The 22154-nt window shown below is 42.4% G+C and overlaps 1 protein-coding gene across 1 annotated transcript in view; it reads right to left on the bottom strand.

Moving 5' to 3' along the window:
- The window catches only part of CUNH9orf85 (chromosome unknown C9orf85 homolog), a 50134-nt gene extending 28232 nt beyond the window's left edge, over positions 1-21902 (bottom strand). The window contains exon 1 of the mRNA XM_041661351.1: positions 21679-21902. Coding sequence (XP_041517285.1) covers positions 21679-21780 — 102 coding nt within the window. The 5' untranslated portion in view covers positions 21781-21902. The remainder of the gene's footprint in view (positions 1-21678) is intronic.
- Between the last annotated feature and the right edge of the window lie 252 nt (positions 21903-22154).

Below are 22154 nucleotides of genomic sequence, written 5' to 3'. Positions count from 1 at the left end.
AGGGAAAAGCCATGTAGCCCCCATCGGAGACAGATGCCAGACACTAGTTGGAACTTTACTGGGTAAGCCACAGCCACATGGCAATACACAAATTAATGGAGAAGAAGGGCTGCTTAAAGATAAAAGAGCTAGCTAAAAATATGCTTAGCTATTGGCCAAACAGTATTGCAAATAATAGTTTCTGAGTGATTATTTCGAATCAGGCTGGTCGGGAAACAAACTAGCAGTCTCTCCAACACCTTTCCATTCTCAAGAATTAAAATAGTGGGGCTTGAAAAGGACTAGCAAGAGCCTGAATAAGGAAACTCTGGCGATTTGGATTCTTTCCATTCGGATCCAATTTAGGAAAGCATGCAACAAATAGAAGAAAATACCCTCTCTCTCACTGGCAGAGATCAAACCTAAGGCCTTGAGAATGTTAGGCAAACACTCTACATCCCCAGCCAGAAAATACTTTTTTAATAAAGAAGGAACAATGAGACACTAAACACAAGAACACAAACTGTTACTACCCAAAATAGGGAAATCTGCCTTAAAATGGCTACAACAGGTTTACTTCGTGTTTTCAATGTTTCCAAGCTAACTTCACAACTGACTCCGGGACATTTTCAGCAAGAAAATAATCCAAGAAAAACCACTCTGAATAGAAACAAACATCTGTAGTTCTGGTTTCCGAGTCACAAATCTTTTCTCTATCAGATTTCACTGTAAACGTCGACAGTGTCCATAGTTCCACTTGGGGATGCTCGGTCTTTCCTGAAAGTAAGGTTTATCTTATAAGGAAGGGCCTCAGAGATCTTCAACCCATCAGTCCATTCAGGAACCCTGGCTGAGACTTCCGGGTTCTTCTCAGGCAGGTGCCAGTGCAGTCACCCTTTTTTCTGAGGGTGTTTATTCAAGGTCACCTGAAGGCTCAGCTTCAGCATTAGCAATGAGACTCCATTCTAACTAATGGGATAGAATCAGATGTGGCCAACTGCACAGAATGCAGCAGTTCTCCTGCAGAAACCCTTGATGCCTTCAATTCACAGATTCAAAGGCAGTCACTATCTTAGCAATCAAATCTGTTCTTTCTCTGTCCCAAACGCCATCTTTTAAAAGGCTCCTCTGCGGTTCCAGTAAACAAATTCCAGCTCACTTTTTACTCCTTCATGACCTTGGTCATGGATACTAAAGGAAAACAAAAATATCTGCCAAATGCCTGCTATACCCTGTGAATTTATTGCTATCCAATAAATTCTGATCTCCTAGACCCTGTGAATTTATTGCTATCCAATAAATTCTGATCTCCTAGAAGTGCAAAGCATGTCTGCCTGTGTTTCTGACACAGCATGGTCATGACCCCTAACAATACAAGGTTCTAAAGCTGATCTGCATCCCTCCCAACAAAACAAAGCAAAGCAAGTGAATAGCAAAACACAGGAGGCAAAGAACTTGGAAAAAAGAAAACTCAATTACTAAGAGTTATCTGTTTCTCTCTGTTAAATAGCTGTCATTTATATACGGCTGGAGAGGTGTCTGTGTGGTTGGTTCAGCGTTCTTGCTGTTCTTTCTGGGCCTCAAGTGTGGTTCTAAGCATCCATGTTGCATGACTCACAACTGCCTGTCACTCCAGCTCCAGGGAATCTCCCAGGGCACTGACACACTACTCATAGACAGACAGACAGACCGACCAACAGACAGACAGACCGACACACACACACGTACACACACAAATAGAAGTAGAAAACAATTTGAAAAAAGGTGAAATGGCTAGTTGTCGGCATCCTGTGGAAGTATTTGTTTGTTACATTACGCATCCCATCTTTGTTTTCCTTACCAGTGAGTGAGCAGAGCTGGGGATCATCAGCTCAGTGGTAGAGGGAGGGTTGCTGAGTGCGCAAGGTGCTCCCTTAGATTCCCAGCACCAGAGGAATATATATACACACACATATGTATGTATATATAGAGAGAGTTTGGTTTTTGTTTTGTTTTGTTGTTTTGTTTTTTTGGTTTTTCAAGACAGGGTTTCTCTCTAGCTTTTCGAGCCTGTTCAGGCTGGCCTCAAACTCAAAGAGATCTGCCTGTCTCTGCCTCCCAAGTGCTAGGATTAAAGGCGTGCGCCACCACCGCCCAGCTCAAGAGAGTTTGCTAAATTCCTGTTTTGATAATACCATATATCTGCAGAACTCTTTACATCCTGCAAGTTATTAAACAGTGACTCAATCTTTCTTCCCCTCAACCCCACAAACTTTCTTTAATTACTTTATATTTTTATATAAATGGAAATATAAGCTTTTGTCATTTGTAACTGGTTTATTTCACTTAGCAGTATCCTCAAGGGTTACAGATGCAGAATGCCCCAACTTCTCGTCCTTAAAAATGCTAACAATGCTCCACTACATATATGCTAATATACCATGCTTATCCAGTCATACGTCTGTAGGCTTTTGTGGCTCGCCTGTGTTTTAGCTATCATAAACAATATGTGTTGTCAAAGGATGCTTGCTCATTTCTCGGCCATCCAGGACTGCAGGAATGTGCAGCTAGGTCTCAACTCACAACTTGGCAGACAAGAAGCAGAGGATGGACAAGTGGTAGTAGAGTTATACAGAAATCCTCGAGGCCCGTCCCTAGTGATGAGCTCAATGAGGCTCTATTTCCTAAAGGTTCCACAAGGTTCTAATAGCAAAACCTGGGGCCAAGCGTTAAAACACACAAGCCTATCATGGACACTTCACATTCAAACCACAGCAACTAGGAAACCAGCATTGTTAATTTTTATTAAAAGAACACTAGAATAATAAGTTGAATACAAAAGACTGCTACCATAAATTCATAAACCACATGCCTAATCCTTTATAAAAATTCTCCTTGCTACTTTTACGACATTCCTGTGGTTGGAGTGGCATTAATTATCCTCATTTAGCAGATGAGAAACCTGATGCTCAGAAGATTAAGAGATTTACTCGAGGTCACAAAATTAATCAGGAACATCAGAGAATAAACTCATAAAAAGATAAGTTTAGTCTTAGAACATGGAATTAAGTTAAACACAGAAAGTGTCCCCCATAGCGTTCAAGGTTTTCCATGTATTAGGAATGAAATAATAAGAAACACTGCACCCAATTTTGCAGAGCATACATGTAGTCATATTGTTTATGTTTTGACAAATAAAGCTTGCCTGAAGGTCAGAGTACAGAGCTAAGCCACTAGAGGCCATGGAGTTGTGGCACACACCTTTAATTCCAGGACTCAGGAGACAGAGGCAGAGGGATCTCTGTTAGTTCAAAGCCACCCTGGTCTTTTAGACAAGACTGAATCTGTCTAAAAGAGAAACAGCTCACACAAAGGTGATCCCAGGACTTGGGATCTCATGCCTTTAATCCCAGCACTAGGTAGGTGAGACAGGAGCGATAAGGCTAGGAAACAAGAATATAAGGTGGAAGGGACCAGGTACTCAGGCAGTCTGCGGTTTGGTGGAGACAGTCGCAGTTTGAGAATCGTCCCTGAGTCTGAGTGTGGGGATGAAGTCTGAGGACAAGATTGCCCCTTCGTTCTGAGCATTGGTGGAGGTAAAAGGTCTCTCTAGTGGCGGGTCACACTGCTTCTCTGATCTTCAGCATTAACCCCTATATCTGACTTTGGTTTTTTTTTTTAATATTTATTTTTTATGTATACAATATTCTGTCTGTGTGTGTGTCTGCAGGCCAGAAGAGGGCACCAGATCTCATTAGAGATGGTTGTGAGCCACCATGTGGTTGCTGGGAATTGAACTCAGGACCTTTGGAAGAGCAGGCAATGCTCTTAACCACTGAGCCATCTCTCCAGCCCCTGACTTTGGGTTTTTATTATTATTTAAGACCAACTAGAATTCATGTGACACATACACACTGCCACTTGTAAGATATTATAACTTGATATTAAAACTGGTATACTGCTATGCTAGCTGCTTTGCTAACAGGGTCAAACCTACGGTAACCTTAGCAGTATAAATTATTTGTTTAAAGAACCAAAACAAAATTCTAAAGTTAGAAAAGTTAACTCAGAGAATAAAATATTACCTTCAGTAAGCAATATTCTAAAAGAGGAGGATGTTTACACCCGTTTACCATGTTGCTCACAGATCAATCCCTCAGAACAGTTAAACAATGGTCAGTAACAGTGAGCAACATGGACTAGCCTGTGTACAACTCAACTAGAATGCAATGAGCCCAACTCAAACAGCAACATGGAAGTGTCACAAGGCAACACACATGTTTTTATAACCACTCATTAGAACTTAGTCACAATCTGAGATCTTGTCCAACCAGTAAGGTATGCCCCAAGTTAGTGATCTTTAAAGAGACAAACTCGTGACTACTGTTGGACAGCTTTTAAACAGACTAGAATAGCCCTTCCGTTTTAATGGCAGATATTAAGAATGTGTGAATTTAACTCTTTCACGTAAGTAACACACAAGCAAGCCACAAACCCAATGACTTATCTTTAAATATAAATCTATGCATTAAGTCACACACCTGGGGGCAATAATAAATGAGCAATTACTACCTGGAAGCCAGCAACATCTTCAAAAATAATTGCCGTATTCTGGTCACATTTATATCATTGGTAATGGGTTGAAGAGTTAAGTCACCCGAGAGGGAAAAACTAGGTTTATTCTGTGATTCATTTGGTTTAATGCTGTTTTCACATGACTTCCCTAATTAATGTTCAGTTGAGAACATTTTCTTGTTGAAAGAAAAACAGTACAAAGATATTTTTGAGAAAATGAATAAAGCCAAGGAGTAAAAGTAGATTTAATGAAGAATGTAGATTATCTAAAATAACTACAGCAATGCAACATTTTATTCCTGGAGTTTTTCTATATTTCCAATCCTTTTCCTTGTCTTTTCAAATCATCCGTGAATGGAGTAAAGAAAGCAGTGTTGTTATTTACTGTATTCTAACTTCCAGAGTTGATGTAACTCATGTAGGGCTGTATGGAGTGATTCAGTAGTCACGCCAGCAGACTGCTAGGTTTATTTATTTATTTTGTGGCTCTAAATTTAGGGCTCTTTCCAACATAACAACCTATAAATGTGTCATGGGTTAGCATTAGAGAGAGCATGTACCATGCCCATCTCTGTTCATGGAGACAGTTCAAAAAAGTAAAAACTAATAGTATCTGGCACTGCACATGGTACCTCAAAGACTCCAAAGATTTATCATGTTCAGTTCTTCTCTAACGGCGCTTAAAAATCCCACTGGAGAAACTAAAGCAAAGCATATGAAGTCAATGTGAAGAGCAAGCAGTGTCTGAAGAGTTAATATGGCATTTAAAACAAGAGGTTGACTGGCTGGTGTTTTCGGGAGGGTTTAGACAACAAATCCAGGCTAATTCACAACCTTCAGGACTGAAAAATCTACCATCTCATATGGCACTCAGCTCTCGGGGAATAAAGTGTCTCTGCTGTTGCGACAAATCTGTAATGCATTATAGGATGGAAAAGGCATTTGATGCTGTGACCACTGTTCAGCTGAAGTCTTCAATAGGTTTCAGATGGACGTCTACAGAGATGCACAGACGTCGTTTACAACACCAGCTCCTTTCTAGTACTCCTTATAGCGCTACGGAGAGTAAAACGAGAAATAATACTCGAACACAAACAGAACCAGGAAAGATAACCTGGAAGCCATGATGTTTCTGCCTTTCCCGAAAGGCGTGTGACTTGATAAAGACAAATGGGGTGATTTGTCTACAAGAGAGGATAAATTCCTGATTTAAATACTAAGACTGGGGCTGGAGTGGTGATTGATGATTAAGAGCATACTGTTTGTGCAGAGAGCCTGACCTTGGTTTCCAGCACTCTCGCTGGATTGCTCTCAAGCACCTGTAACTCCAGCTCCGAGGTATCTGACCCCTCTGGATTCAGCAGGCACCATCACACACGTGCACATACCCACAGAGAGAAACAAGCACATGCATGTAACTAAGAAGTAATAGAAACAAATGCTAGAATATAGGAACAATATTACACTATAGTTCACACCCAGGATCTCAAGCATACCAGGTGAGCACCCTCTTACTGAGATAAAACCCCAGCCCAGCACTTTAACTCTGTCCTAACTCAACTGAAATTTACTTCTAATCCTCAGTTCAGCAACTTAATTTAAAAACAACAACAACACCCTCAAGGTCCAGTTGAAGAGCAGCAGGAGGGAGAAGATGAGCAAGGAAGTCTGGACTGCGAGGGATTGGTCCACCCACTGAGACAGTGTGCCTGTTCTAATGGGAGCTCATCAAATCCAGCTGGACCGGGACTGAATGAGCATGCGATCAAACCGAACTCTCTGAATGTGGCTGACAATGGGGGCTGACTGAGAAGCCATTGATAAAGGCACTGGGACTTGTTCTACTGTATGTACTGGCTTTTTGGGACCCTAGTTTATTTGGATGCAAAGCTTCCTAGGCCTGGATGTAGGGGGGAGGGCCTTGGACTTCCCACAAGGTAGGGTTCCCTGCCCTCTCTTAAGGAGGGAGGGGAAGGGAGGAGAGTGGGTGGGGGAGCAGGAGGGGAATGGGAGGAGGGGAGGAAGTGTAAATTTTTGAATGGAAAAATAAAAAAAAAAAAGAAAGAAAAAAACACGACCACCAAAACAACAAAATATCCCAGAAACTTTTACTATGAGAAGTCTTCGGAGAGCTGGAGAGATGTTAAGAGTGCATACTGCTCTTGAGGACCCAAGTTTGGTTCCTAGCACCAATTTCATATAGCTCACAACCATCTATAACTCGAATTCTGGGGAACCTAAAACTTTCTTCTGGCCTCAAAAGGCACTTGTACTCATATACGTGTATGCGCGCACCCCCCTCTCCCCCCCCCCACACAAACGCATAAGTTAAAACTAAAATAATATTTTAAAAAAGAAAAAACTGCTACTCTCGGGCCAGAAGAAGGCTCAGCTGATAAAGGTAACTGCTACCAAGTCTGAGCGTGAGCTCAAAAACATGCACCGTGGAAGGAGATAATCGACTCCCAAGTAACATCCTCTGATATTCATACATGTGCACACAAATAAAATACACACAGAGATAAATAATAAATAATAAAAAGAGAGTTCCAGTTTAATTGTTCATTCTTTTTTCTTATACGGCGTCCTTATCGTCCAGCCAGTCAATCCGTTCTTGTCTTCCTCCCGACCTGTTAGCACAGACAGCTGACAGTAAGCCCTAAAGAGTGCCTTAGCAATATTGATGCTTCCTCTTTGTGGCACTTCTACTTCCCTAAAACAGATCTAATATTCAGCCGCCATTTATTTAGCTTTTAGGGTGAGCTGAAATCTGGAACTAGATATTTTACTTCCAGTTCTGGCTCTCTTGTATGACATAATACAACACCAATACTATACTTCATGGTTTTTTGGGGGTTTTTTTGTTTTGTTTTTTGTTTTTTTGGTTTTTCGAGACAGGGTTTCTCTGTAGCTTTCGAGCCTGTCCTGGAACTAGCTTTTGTAGACCAAGTTGGCCTCAAACTCACAGAGATCTGCCTGTCTCTGCCTCCCAAGTGCTGGGATTAAAGGCATGTGCCACCACCACCTGGCCTATACTTCACGTTTTGATACAAGGTCTTGTATATTTTTGGCAAACTGGCCTCGAACTCACAATCCCCTTGCCTCAACCTCTGGCATTTCAGACACACATCATTATGCCTTGCTTCTGGGTGTTTCTTTAACTCTGACATCTAAGTCACAGCTCAGCACTACAAAGAATTCAAAATTAAAAAGACTCCCTTTAGGGGGGCTGGAGAGATGGCTCAGTGGTTAAGAGCACTGACTGCTCTTCCAGAGGTCGTGAGTTCAATTCCCAGCAACCACATGGTGGCTCACAACCATCTGTGCTGAGATCTGGCGCCCTGCTCTGGCGTGCAGGCATACATCGAGGCAGAATGTTGTATACATAATAAATAAATAAATCTTAAAAAAAAAAGACTCCCTTTATATAAAGTTCTGTAGACACTGATCCACTGGCCATGTTAAGAAACCTAAAGCCTTGAAATCTAGCAGATTCTATGTGTCTTTTAGGAGTCTTCACCCCTATCCCTGTAAGCTCAACACCTCACTCCAATGATATCTCTTCGCCACAATATTCTTGTAAAGCACTTGACAGATTCTTCCATCTAAAGTCTTTTGAGGCCTTTGTCGGTCCTGGAGGAAATCTTCGTTCTCACTGTCTCTGCCTTCTGGGTGAGTTCTTTGCACACACCGGCTGCTCAGCGAGGTCCTTCACACCTCGGGTTCCATCTCACTTTCATTACTTTGGACGTTTTAAACAATCTATCAGTGTAATCCCCAAATCACAAACACAGTCATTTTTCAGGCCTGTCCATGGCTGTCACACAGCTATCCTACTAGGAGGTTAAACTGCAACCAGCATGCGGGTGTTTGACTTCTAGACGTCTGTCTCTGTTTAGGGGACTTTATGAAGTTTTTAGTCACTGACAATATGAAACACACCCTCTCTTGTAGAGTCCTGCCTAGATCCTTTACCTGGGCACAAGAGATAAAGTCCTCAGTTGTGCAACTCGCGGCTGGAGTTTTCCTAAAATGCTTAGAGCTGACGAGTAATCTGCCCAACCTATGTATGCAAGCCTAGATCTGCACTATGCTATACAGCAGCCACCAACTGCAGGCAGTTACGTTAAATGAAGTGACGTTAAAGTTCAATCCTCAGAAGGTACACATGGTGAGCACACTGGATAGTGCTGGCAAGGACGCCCGGCTGCACCACGGACAGGTCTGCTGGGCAGTGCCGCACAGATGAACAGACCTGAGAATCACAACTGCCCTGGAAGAGAATTCACATGTTATAAGCCCTGCCTTTGATCGAGAGGTCAGAGTTTAGTTTTACTGTGTACGGGATTCATGCTGCTTCCACGTACCCGCATCTCTCTTCCGTGGCATTCTCCCACATTAGAAAGCTCTTCTGACTTTGTCTTTACATTATTCTGAAATCTAATAAGAAAAATCTTGACTTCCAACCATATTACATCACAAAGTTGTAAATTTAGGAGTTGTCTCTCTGCTTTATGCCTTATAAGTTTTCTCGATTTCTTATTATAAAGACAAGATTTTATTTTTGCTTATCTGCTAAGGATATGTATTATAAAGGTCTCCACATTTAAACTATAAAAAAACACTTGTTCACTTTTTATAAATGATGTAACCTTTGTCAAAAACCTCCACCTCTGTGAGGAGTCTCAGTCAAGCATATGTTCAGCTTTCCAGCATCCTGTTTCCTCCTTACTTCTCCCCAGTCAGAGGACAACAGCCTCTGTCCTTGTCGCACTCTCCATAATGCTCTCTGATAGAAGCATCTTTTTCAATTGTCAAAGGTCACAGTTTCCACTGAAATTTGAGTTGGTGGAGAGGGGTGTTTTCAGTCAACCATTTTTAATTAGAAACATCAATAATTTTTTTTCTGGACAGCAAAAAGCAAGCCTTAATAAACACATCCCTAGGGAAACCTTAAATTAGAGTTAGAAACCACAGTAAGCCACGACTTTGTTTAAACATCCCAGGGAACAGCTGACCATATGAGGATCAAATAACTGCCCATACATTCCATACATAAAAACAACCACAATGTTCTCTTTTATACAGATAACTGATAACTTACCCCATATGGCTCTTAAAACTTTGTAAAAAAAAAAAACAGTGCCATCATGTCATCCAGTTTATAAGAAACTTGAGATCATATTACTACAGACCCTGTGACAGAGGTGCCTGATGGCATACTGAACATTCACTACTCAAGTATATACCCTGATGCCAATTGAATTACTCAAATTGATGACTTCAGTGACATGAGTAATCTCAAGACAAACAAATCAGCCACCTGGTAGAGAAGGGCTGAGTATTTAATAACATATAAATCTTCACAGAACAACAAAACATTTAAAGTAATCCCTAGCTTAGCTTGGAATTTCAGACCCAAGATGTTGTAAATGACCTACAATATCAAATGACCTTCAAAATTGGGTGTGAGTTATATAAACGTATAATAGAATTCCAGTGATGAACCATAATTTAAAATACACAAACAGCTTCATCATCTACAAGAGTTCTTCCTGTTAGTAGCATATGACTCTATCCAAATAAAACAAACAAAAAATATATCATACAACTTTGTTCCCCCAAAAAGCTGAATAGTTACATTAAATTTACAGTGTGAACCTAACTGTTCCAACTAAAGAAACTTGATAAGATATTAAAGAACGATCTACTATAGGGTTTTGAATTACCCTTTTACATCCTGAAGATACAGGTAAATCACGAGTTAGGATTTTGTTATGTATTATCTCCAAAGCTATGGGAAAGTCCAGGTTTTAAAAAGGATAAATTGGCCTCTGCTGGAAAAATCAAGTCACGTGCATTCCTTTTGGCCAAAGGAGAATTACTTGAAGTTTTAATGTACACATGAACAGTGAAGATCCATCAGGATGCTGTTGCACATCCCTAAACACTGTTTGTGTATGGTATGCTCCAAGCTGACTCAAAGTTCATTGAAAAAATAGGTCATACTTCCTTAAGAGATACATTCGAGAAAGGGGATTGATGTTGAACAGGAGAAATGGATTCTAGAAAGTTACATGACATCATCGGTAAAAATTCACTAAACTGCTTTATGATGTATATACTTTTCTATATATAAGTTATACTTCAATAGAAGTTTATTAAGTAAAAAACATTGCACATGTAATTTTTCTACTTTCAATGTTAGTTACTAGACTGAGATTAGAATGGAGAATACATATTTTACTCATTATCAGTGTTTAGCACACAATAGAGGCTCAACACAAAAGTGGATTCACATAGACCAGTATATATTATATACAATGAGCTGCTTTTTCTTTCTTTCTTTTTTTTTTAAATATTTATTTATTTATTTATTTATTTATTCATTATGTACACAATATTCTGTCTGTATGTCTGCAGGCCAGAAGAGGGCACCAGACCTTATTACAGATGGTTGTGAGCCACCATGTAGTTGCCGGGAGTTGAACTCAGGACCTTTGGAAGAGCAGGCAGTGCTCTTAACCACTGAGCCACCTCTCCAGCCCTGAGCTGCTTTTTCTAAACGCTGGACCCTCCATCATGGGCAATAGATAGCATTTGTGCATACGTGTGAGAAAAAGGAAGAAGATATGCACACTAGTAACGAATAAGACATGCATCATATGCATGGTGAGGGCAATGCATGTGACAGGGAAGGAGAACTATTGCAAGCAGGATGAGCCAGGAAAAGCACAGCTGAGTGAGTAGCAAGTGGCCATGGCAAACATCTTAGTAAGATGAAGGCCTGGAATACCATTTACAAAAGCTTAAGACCAGGTCAGGCTTGAGATGGGCATTTGTACAACCCTACCAAGCACTTACAGTACAGATGAGTCCACCAAGACCATGAGAGTCCATGGACTGTCTTCACTCTGGCAATAAGCATAGATATCTGCTGGTATTCTTGCTTTGGACTAGGAATAAACTCTATTGTGTACTCTTTGACCTTTAGTCATTTACTTGAGCATTTTTGAGTCAGGAATTCTTCCTCAAAGATAATAGTCCTGTATTCAAAAGACTGCATGGAGTAATAATATTAACTGATCCTTTTAATTTGGCTTCATTTTCAGATTAATCTAAAAGAAGTGTCGAAACCTTAACATGATGTCATCTACAAACTTCATGCTCTGGAACCATACAATTGAGTCACACACACAAAAATCAGACAAAAAATGAATTATGTTTCAAGTAAGTTTGCAATTTTGTGTTGGGCCACATTCATTCACAGATCTCCTTGTCCACATATGACCTTGTGGTCTGGACATACCTGAAACTCATTCCATTCCTTGACCTAGAACTCATCCTCGCCATTTACGGTTTGAATCTGAAATGTCCCCACAGACTAATGTTGTATGTTTGGTCTCAAGCTTGTGGCACTGTTTTGAAGGCTGTGGAGATAGGCATAAAATCTGACTATGGTGAAGCAGTCATTAGCAGTAAGAGCTTCAAAGGTAAAGTCTTCCCTGGTATCTTAGTTAAGGTTTCTATTGCTGTGAAAAGAAACCATGACTACCACAATTCTTATAAAGGAAAACATGTAATTGGGGATGGCTTACGGTTTGAGAGGTTTAATCCATTATAATCAATGGTAACATGCAGGCAGACAACATTCTGGAGAGGTAGCTGAGAGTTCTACATCTTGATCTACAAGTAGTGAGAAGAGATAGTCACACTAGAACTAGCTCGAGCATTTGAGACCTCAAAGCCCACCCCCAGTGACAAACTTCCTTTAACAAGGCTACACCTACTCCAATAAGGCCACACCTCCTAATGGTGCCACTCCCTATGACCAAGCATTCAAACTCATGAATGAGTCTATGGAGGCCATTCCTATTCCTGGCTACTCTCTCTGCTCCTGGTCTACCCTTACACAAGGAGCCTCACCACACACTCCAGCTGTCATGAACCAAGCTGCTCCGGTCATTACTTCCCTGCTACAGTGTAATGACATTCCAGTGAAGCAGAGTCCAAGCAAGTCCTTCATCCTGTCAAAGGTTTCTGTCAGGTAATTTTGTCACAACAATGCAAAAGTAACTAACACAGTACAGATTCTTCCACCTGGCTCTACTCGATTTCTTAACCCTTGAATCCCCAATATCTTTCAGGATTATAATTTATCAGTTATTCCTTTTTTCCCATTTTATTTTTAAATTATAATGGTGCCTTTTTTGTTAAGGCACTTAACACAGTCAAACATATGATATTTACTGAATACCATCTGTGGACATGTTCATTGCTTCAGTATTGAGGACAAAAAAAAATTTCTGATCTGGAAGATGGCTCAGTCACAAAACATTTAGAAACTGAGTTCTGATCCTTGCACCCATGTGAAATCCAGGTGAGGCAGAGTGTGCCTGTTAACCAGCACTGGGGACTCCTAGGCCGGGCAACAAGTCTAAACAAAATGTGAGCTTTAGGCTTCGTAAGAAACACTGTTTTAAAAATATATGGGAACTGAAGAGATGGCTCAGCGGTTAAGAGCACTGGCTGCTCTTCCAAAGGACTCAGGTTTAATTCCCAGCATCCACATGGCAGCTCACAGCTGTAACTCCAAGATCTGACACCCTTACACAGAACAGACATGCATGCAGGCAAAACACTAATGCTCATAAAGTAAAAATAAGTAAATAAATTAAAAAAAATAATGTTTGTAAATAATGACAGATGAAAATACTCTATACATATGCACTCGCAACATACCAATGCACAAGAAAACACACCCACCCTTGTTTTTGTGTCTATTGTATCCTACCTAAGGTAAGCTATAAATAAAAAAGTATTAAGTTGGAAATTATGAAAATTAAAGAGTTCAGTGTTGTTGTCAACTCAAACATAGGACATTAGAACAAGCCTGAGTTAAAGATAATTCTTCTAGTTCTGGTTTTAGAAACTGCATAATGGTGGAGGCATTAATGCGCCTAGAGAACGTTGCTGGGCAGAAGCACTAGAGGGGACAAAAGCAGTCCTTTCTTTGCTACCACCACTTCACTCAAGAACAAGCAGGTCACTAAACCCTTAAACCTGCAGTCCAGCAGAAAGGCTGAGCAGGAGGCTGAGGCCCCGGAGTTACACACACGAAGATGCATTTTAAGAATGGTTTGGAGACTGTTTAGGAAGTAGTTATTGCTGGGTGATAAACCTGAGGACGGGATACTGCTACTTTTTGTAAAGAGGCTTCTTATATTGGACAGTCTTGGGTTCAGAGCAAAACTGAGAGCACAGAGCCCTCTCACCCACTACCCCACAATGCACGCCCATTCCATTACCAACATCCTCAGACTGGCATTTCTTTACCACTGATGAACCTATGCTGACATATGAGGAGTACACAGGCTTGCTTGGCATTTATTGCCGTTGTGTGTGTGTGTGATAGTGTCTCTCTCATTCCGAGAAGCACATGTAGAGGTCAGAAAACAACTCTAGAGAGCTGCTTCTTTCCTTCCACCACGCATTCCAGGAACTGAATTCAGGTCATGGGATTTGTACAGCAAACACCCACTGAACCATTTCACTAGTACCCAAATGACTATTTTTACCAACAATTTCACAAAGACCAATGACCCAGCCAAGTGTAGTTTTTGCCAGCTAGTCTATACAGTCAAGGATAAGCCTAAACTGCAGATCCTTCTGCCTGTGCCTCCCAAGTGCTGGAATGACTGATATATGCAAGACACTATTCATGTGGTGCTGGAGACCAAACCTAGGACTTTGTGCTTGGCAAGCACTCTACAAACTGCCATATCTCCAGCCTCTCTCAGGGAGATCTTTAAAGAATCTATAAAAATCCATCGGTAACAGAGAAACTATTATTGGGTGAAACTAGTAACGATGAATGGGTAATTAAGGAGTCTTCTGCCTTCAAACTGCTAGACAGGCAAGAGAGGTACAAAAGGAGGGGAGTGGCCTTAGGGAATGTCCTGATTAATTTAAACTGTTACTTGGCATAGCTTAGGTCACCTGAGGAGGTAGTCTCATATGAGGAATTATGATTACCAAGCACAGACTGGTCTGTGAACATGTCTGTTAGGGGCTGACTTGATTGTTAATAGATGTAGGCGAGCCTCATCCGCTGTGACTGGTACCAGTCCTTGGGCAAGTAGTCCTGTGTTGTAGAAGAAAGCTATTAGCTAAGCATTGCGCGTGTGAGCAAGCAGGAAAGCAGCATTCCTCCATGGTTTCGGGTTCAAGTTCCTAGTTCAGTGCATGCCCTGACTTCTTCCAATGATGAACTCTGACCTGGAAGCCAAATAAATCCTTCAGTCCCTAAATTGCTTTTTGTTGTTGTTGAGACAGGGCTTATCTGTGTAGCCTGGCTGCCCTGGAATCCACTCTATTGACCAGTCTAACCTCAAACTCACAGAGATCCGCCTGCCTCTACCTCCTGAGTGCTGGGATTAAAGATGTGCACCGTCACTGCCCTACCCCCAAACTGCTTTATCACAGCAACAGAAATCAAAGTAGAACCAGGAGAGACGGACATTTATTCTTTGTAATAAGGAAGTACACTACACAGGGATGGACACAGGGAGTTTGGTGTTGAGGGAGCTGCGGGCCACTTTCCACCGCTCAGCTCCCGGCCAGGGGCCACTCTGTTGATGAACGGCGGGCTGGGTTCTGCCACCTGGTTAGCTTTATATCCGAAATAATTACACAGAAACTGTATTCTTGTAAACATTGCTTGGCCCATTAGTTTTAATCTCTTATTGGCTAGCTCTTACATATTAATTTAACCCATTTCTAATATTCTGTGTAGCACCACGAACTGGCTTACCAGGAAAGATCTTAACCTGCGTCTGTCTGGAGTGGGAGAATCATGGTGACTGCCTAAATCGGCTTTTTCCTCCCAGCATTCTGTTCTGTCTACTCCGCCTACCTAATTTTCTATCCTATCAGGCCAAGCAGTTTTTTTTTATTAGTTAACCAATGAAAGCAACAGATAAGATACAAGACCCACCTCCATCAGTTTGGTAACTGTAGTGGTGGAAAAAGGAAGCTGGACTGGAGAAGGGTTTAGGAGTCTGTCAAGGAGGAGCCACAGGGAGAAGAAGGACAAGGGAGCAGAGTTATAGCCTGACTCACAGACTGGCAAGGAGAGATGTGAGGACGTGAAGTACAGTCACAAGTGAAGGATTACGAGATTAGAACACAGCCACTGAGACAGACAACAACAATAATCTGTGTTTGAGGGAAAAGGAAGCATGTTAGTAAGTGGCAGTCACCTTTTTTTCCTTAACGTTTCTAAGTAAGCCAGGCATGTTAGGGCACGCCTTTAATCCCAGCACTTGGGAGACAAAGGCAGGTGGATCTCTGAAACCTAGGGCTACCTAATGAATTCCAGGACAAAGTCCCTGCCTCAAAAAAAAAAAAAAAAAAAAGTTTCTGAGTAGAGCAGTTAGCAGGCATGGTAAAGGCTAGTCTGACCCTGAGAGCAGACTGCTAAGGGTGGGCTCAGATGCTGGAAGATTACCCGGGAGACCCAGTGACCAAGTGATTACTAAGTATGATGAGTGTAAGCCAGGCACTGGTGAAGAGCTGGAAGTAGGAGGTTGGTGCCCCTGGAGGGACGCAAGTCCAACTGAATGTATTTTTCTAAAGCTGGACTTTTGACTGAGGAGGAACTGACTAAAGAGGCAAATGGGAGAGAGGTGAAGATGCGGGCCAAAAATGTCTTCACTTGAGAGGTCCGTGCTCCCTGAAGGTCGGCAAGGAAAGAAATTTAAGAAATGCTTATTTCAGCACCACCTCTACTAACTGATACCAGAAGGAAAGGGGAAGGCCTACGGGAGGGCACTGTAAGGTTGGAGGACCACATGCCTTTTGGATGTGTACCAAATCAACCCAAATGTGATGATTTCCCAGTGATGAAGGCGGAGCCAGCGGAAAGAAATCACACACAAGCTCAGGGCCTTCTGATTACAGCAGAGGTCAAAGGTAAGAAGCAGACAGAGAACTCACTGAGAAACCAACACTGACTTCTTTCTCCTAAGCACAGCACTGGCCTGGTGGCCCCATCTTTTCAAATCCCCACCATCTCTCACCCTCGCTGCCTGTGAACCTCTGGGAGACAAAGCACACCTTAGCCTGCCACAGGCCATGACAAAAGGGCTCCCGCACCTCTGCTCTGGGCAATCTTGGGGTCACATTGCTTCTAGTACAAACAAAAACACCAAAGAAAAGCTGGTCCTGGTGGCACAGGTCTGTAATCCAGGTTACATAGCAGGCTGAGGCAGAAGGACCCAAAGTTCACGCTTCTATATCACTTGGATATATCTGGGAAACTCTGTCTCAAAATTTCAGAAAACAAGCTGAGGAGATAAGAATCCCCAGCACTGAGGGGACGCTCCACATCCGAAAAGGAGCTTAGCAATGCCTTGCCTGAGTCTCACCACACAGCTCTCTAATTGATGGACAGCCATATGCTAATTATGCAACTCTGGGGACACCATTCACTCTCCTAAGCTCTAATTTCCCAGTATGTAAAATGTAATAATTATAGCATTTATCCCAGAGTCATTCTGAAGATTAGATAGTGTGTAGCAAGAAGGCATAACATATAACACATTAAAGTATATAACTAGCCAGCCATTATTAGTACACATATATATCCAAAATTACCCAGACAGCAATGCTACAGACTTCCATTTTTCATCTCCATATCAAGATGACAATCGGGTTCTACAAGTGTTTTCCATAACCAATCAGCTCACTGAAGATTTTATAAACCAAACATTTCCAAGGAAGTTTTGATCAAGCAATTACCTGTTCAAGTTGCAAAATATCCCAGTGCTTTTTGGGTTTTGTTTGTTTCACATCATATTATCGTACACCTCTGGATGATATAGCACTCACAACATAGTCCAGCACAGCCTAGAAGTCATGGCGATCCTCCTGCCTCATTGAGGTCAGAAGTGCTCATCTCAGTGAGAGATAAATTTACACTTTGCCCCCACCGCGAAGTCAGATCCAGTGCATAGCACTTCCAAAGCAACTTGACCATAAAATGGCACTGGAGACCTAAAAATATACACTTTGGGAAATGCTAACAAGAACGACGCTGATTATCCATATAAAACAAACAGCAGTTTTTAGAGAATGGCATTCAGTCAGCTTCCCACCCACCCATCAGATCTTTATGGAGCCTTCTTTCAGCAAAGACTCTGGACCTTTGTAGACTTCTCTTTAATAACCTTAGAGGCACAGGTGCTGACAAATTTAAAAGGCTTTTGATTAATTTCAGTCACTTCTCCCAGCATCTAAGGTAATGTAATATATTGTAATGTAATATATTGCCCCTTCTTACCCCAAACCCTCAGCATCCAGCACAATGTTTGGTGGCACTAAGTGTGGTCTCGTTATGTAGTTCAGGCTGGCGTTAAAGTCACAATCTTCTTGCCCTAGTCTACAGAGTGCTGGGGTAACAGGTATGGACCACCACTCATAGTTTTAGCTTTTTGTTTGTTTGTTTTTTATTTTTTATACACATTAAATAACTGTGAAGAACTCAGTGTTTATTCACAGGAAACTGGTTAAGTAAGTTACTCTACATTTGTATTAGACGATGTTTTATAATAATTAAAAAACATAAACTTAGCTGAGTGTAGTGACCCAGGCCTGTGATTCCAGTAATTGAGAAGTTGAAGCAAGACAGTCTAGATTACCCAGTGGTTCTAGGCTAGCATACAGATTGCCCTGAAAGAACATATTTTTAAAAAGTAAGTTGTACTTTATTACATGCATGCTATATCACACATAGATATCTACAACATACATATAACTGTTGACAGTGGCCACACTTGACCCGAGAAAAGTAATCTTTATGCTCTATAAACTTGTTACCATGCTTTTCAAAAGCATACACTTCTTTTATTAGGCTTTGAGCAACTTCAAATCCGCATAGATTATCATACAATTATGCTTAGCTCATTCTCTCTCTCTCTCTCTCTCTCTCTCTAGCCTCTTCTCTCTTGTCTTTTTTTCTTTTCTTTTCTTTTTGAGGCAGGGTCTCTCTACATATCCCTGGCTGTCCTGGAACTCAGTATATAGATCAGTTTGGCCTCAAACTCAGAGATCTACCTGCCTTTGCCACACATGAGTACTGGGATTAAAGGTGTGTGCCACCACGCCTAGTGGCATTAGCAATTCTTCACACCCACTTCCTACTATCATCTTAGAAAGACAGAAAGACGTGGTGTCTGATTTGCACAGTTCTGCTCAAAAGTTCCATTTATTCACTGATCCATATTCTTTCCATTCTTTTAGTTAAAAGAAAATCTAACAGTCCCCAAATCTCTGGAACTCTCCATTCAACCATTTCCTCGCGCCTTCTCATGTATCTCAGTGCCCTCTAGAAAAGCCATCATGCCTGCCTTTTGTATCTCTATTTCTTAAAACCATTTTTCTTTAGTGATCCGCACCAACACCTGGACAGTTAAGAGCAGACATAGTACTAACCTAGTATAATAGAGTAAAAAATGGCAGAACCAGTGTGAGGTCTCTCTGCTAAACCTGCCTTCATCTGTGGAGATAAAGAAACAGGGCACCAACAGCAGGCCAAAGAAACAGTTCTTCCCCGGACTGAGCTTAGTGAACCAATGAGTTTAATTTTAAGTACGGTCTCACAAAAACAGGCTATTTACAAGAACAAGGACAACTGGTGTGTGGCCACCCCACAAAGAAACTGTCCCTCAGCATCCATTAACCAACCATGGACAGCTTACATACACTCAGGGAGAGGCGATGCCTCCTAAGTCCCTCCCCACTCCACGACAGACAATTAATGGGCCCAATCCCGTGCAGGTGTCTCACAGGTAATCATAGGTGCCTGGGGTTCAAGAGGTCACTCGCCATGTCACTCCCGGAAGACAACGTTCCACAACACCAGTGTTATTTTCATTGCACACCATCTCCTTCCAGAAAAGGAAACAAAGATATCTAGACACAATCAATGATGCAGTCAATTTAGTGAGACTTAAACCTCTTTTGATCTCCACCTTTTCCAAGCCTGTGAGTAGCCTGGTGGCATTGCCGATCAGTGACCATAAAAACGAGCCTCTTAAATCAGCTCAGAAAATGGGAGGTTACCAAGCCTGGTACGCACCGCTTTACTGTTAGAAAATCCTCACATGGAACTGAAGGGTCCTCGGGATGCTGATCTCTTTGCCATAGGAAGACTATAGCAAGCTTCTAGTCTCTTCTAGAACATATTCAAATAGGAAAGCAGATATTTGCCTAGATCAACATCCCAATAAGCATCTAGCATAGCTAGGCATGGTGGCACACACCTCAGGAGACGGAGGCAGGAGAGTCACTGCAAGTTCAAGTCCTGCTTGCCTGGTCTACAGAGTGAGACTCTGTCTCAGAAGATTAAAAACAAGTAGAGGCGGTATGGGAGTAGAGGGAAGGTTCCTAACACTCCATTTTCTGCTGGCCTGTCTTGAATTTAAAAACTAACTCTATAGCCGGGCGATGGTGGCGCACACCTTTAATCCCAGCACTCGGGAGGCAGAGGCAGGTGGATCTCTGTGAGTTCGAGGCCAGCCTGGTCTACAAGAGCTAGTTCCAGGATAGGAACCAAAAAGCTATGGAGAAACCCTGTCTCAAAAATCCAAAAAAAAAAAAAATAAATAAATAAATAAAATAAAAAAACTAACTCTATAATAGAGGGCTGAGACAACCTGGGCTCCCAGATTCCTTCCTCTCAGGAAAGGACCGATTAGCTTATCACGCAATTCTATTCTAGTCCAGTCTGGTCTTCCTTTCAAGGCTCTCTATGGATTGTACGCTGGCTACAGGGTCAGTGGGAGGAAATTACGCTCCACTACCCCACAGCTGTGTGGGCCAAACTGTGGATTAATTTATTTTTCTTTGCCGATGTCTACTCCATAATTTCTTCTAAAATACGGGGCAAGTAGGTGGTAGGTTTATGGAGGGACCCAGTGCCTGCTGGCCCAACGTGCTCTGAGGGCCTAACTGAAAATATCCTTCTTTACTCTTCTTCACTGAACTCCCTTTCCCTTTAACCACTTACATTAAAATTTGTAATTACGGATCAATCTGCTCAATTACTGTCCAGATCACTCAGAGAACTACAAGCTCCACAAAGACAGCATCAGTGTTTCTGAGCACTGTCCGGCTCCCACTCTCCCCCCCCACCCTCCACCCACCCCCCCATCCCCCCACCCCCGCCCCATGGGTATAGAGCCCTATACATGAGAGATGCTCACTAAACATTTGAGAATCAAAGAAGAAAAAGAGAGCACACGCTGCTATAAATAGATTGCTTTCTTAATATTTTAAAATTAATCACCTGCTGACCACCTGCTATGTCCCAGACTACCTACGTCTTTATTTTGTTAGCTTCGAAATAATCCCACCAGATTTCTCATTTGGGACTCAAGAGAAATTACTCAATTACTCCAGAAACAAACTTAGGACATTTGAACTCTTACTCATGTAAATGTTAAGTTATCTCATAAAAAGCTGGCCTCCAGGATGACGAAAGCCGATTACCTATCAGTTATGGGCACGGGGGTACACATCCATAGAAAATCACTAGTTTCCATACCTCAAGTCTGAATTTTCTCCCCGTTTACACGAGTCCTGCTAAATTAGGGTACTATCTAAACAGCAAGCAATCATTTTTACACAAGCCGAACAGTTTGCTCTTACAAGCTCAACAAAAACTGAAATAACACGTTGTTGGTGAGGACCGTACTCCCTACAAACCTACGGGCTTGAAGTTTTCGAAAAACCAGTCGCTGCACAGGCATAGAGGAGTGCAAAGAGACACTCGCGTGGGAATCTTCAGTTTCCTGCGGCAGGGGCGTGAACCCCATGGGAGCATCCAAGGGCTCAACCGCCCCATCGGTACCTAGGTCCAATCTTGGTGCCACTAGTGAAATGTGCTGACCACAGGACGTATTTACGGACCTCAGCCAAGTCAAAGAGAGGGCGTGGGAAGAGGATTTTAGACAGGATTGCACTGCAGCCAAGACTAACTGGGCTGCAATCCACGCTCGCCCTCGCCAACTCTTCTCATTTCCTCTCTCCCCTTCCAAGGACTTTTTCCTGGAATCGCAGTCAGTACGCCAGGCAGGAGCCTACCTTGGTCTGAACACTCTTATCAAACTTGTCATTTTTGAAGGTGAACGTGTTCTGGTGCTTCTGTGGCCTGGAGCGAGCCACGTTGCCTTTCTGGGAACTCATCACCAAATCCCAAGCACCTTCAGCCGGTGCAGCGTTGAGTTACACCGAAGAGGAAAGAAGTTCCCGCCCCGGTATGAGACTACCGACAGTGACCCGGAAGAAGTTCTTCTACTCTTTCCGTCCCATCCCTCGGCTCGGCTCACGTGACTCATCACGGCGGTCACGCATCTTCGACCACCCCCACCCCTTTCGCGGAAAACCTTCCCCAGACCCGTGGAGCAAGTCCGGCTTTTCTTCGAATCTAGACTCCCCCAATTGGCCCGCACGCGGCTGTCCATCAGGGCGGAGGGGCGGGCACCCTCCGTTCCTATTGGCTCTCCTTTTCCGCAGTCCCCGCCTCCTACCGAACGCTCCCAGCCTGTCCGCGGCTCGGG

The sequence above is a fragment of the Microtus oregoni genome, unplaced genomic scaffold (assembly GCF_018167655.1).
Source record: "Microtus oregoni isolate MIOR12 unplaced genomic scaffold, Mior012 000012F_ref0000307, whole genome shotgun sequence".
In the NCBI taxonomy this organism is placed as follows: domain Eukaryota; kingdom Metazoa; phylum Chordata; class Mammalia; order Rodentia; family Cricetidae; genus Microtus; species Microtus oregoni.
Note: the sequence above shows the minus strand (reverse complement) of the source record. Positions and strands in the feature narration are given on the sequence as shown.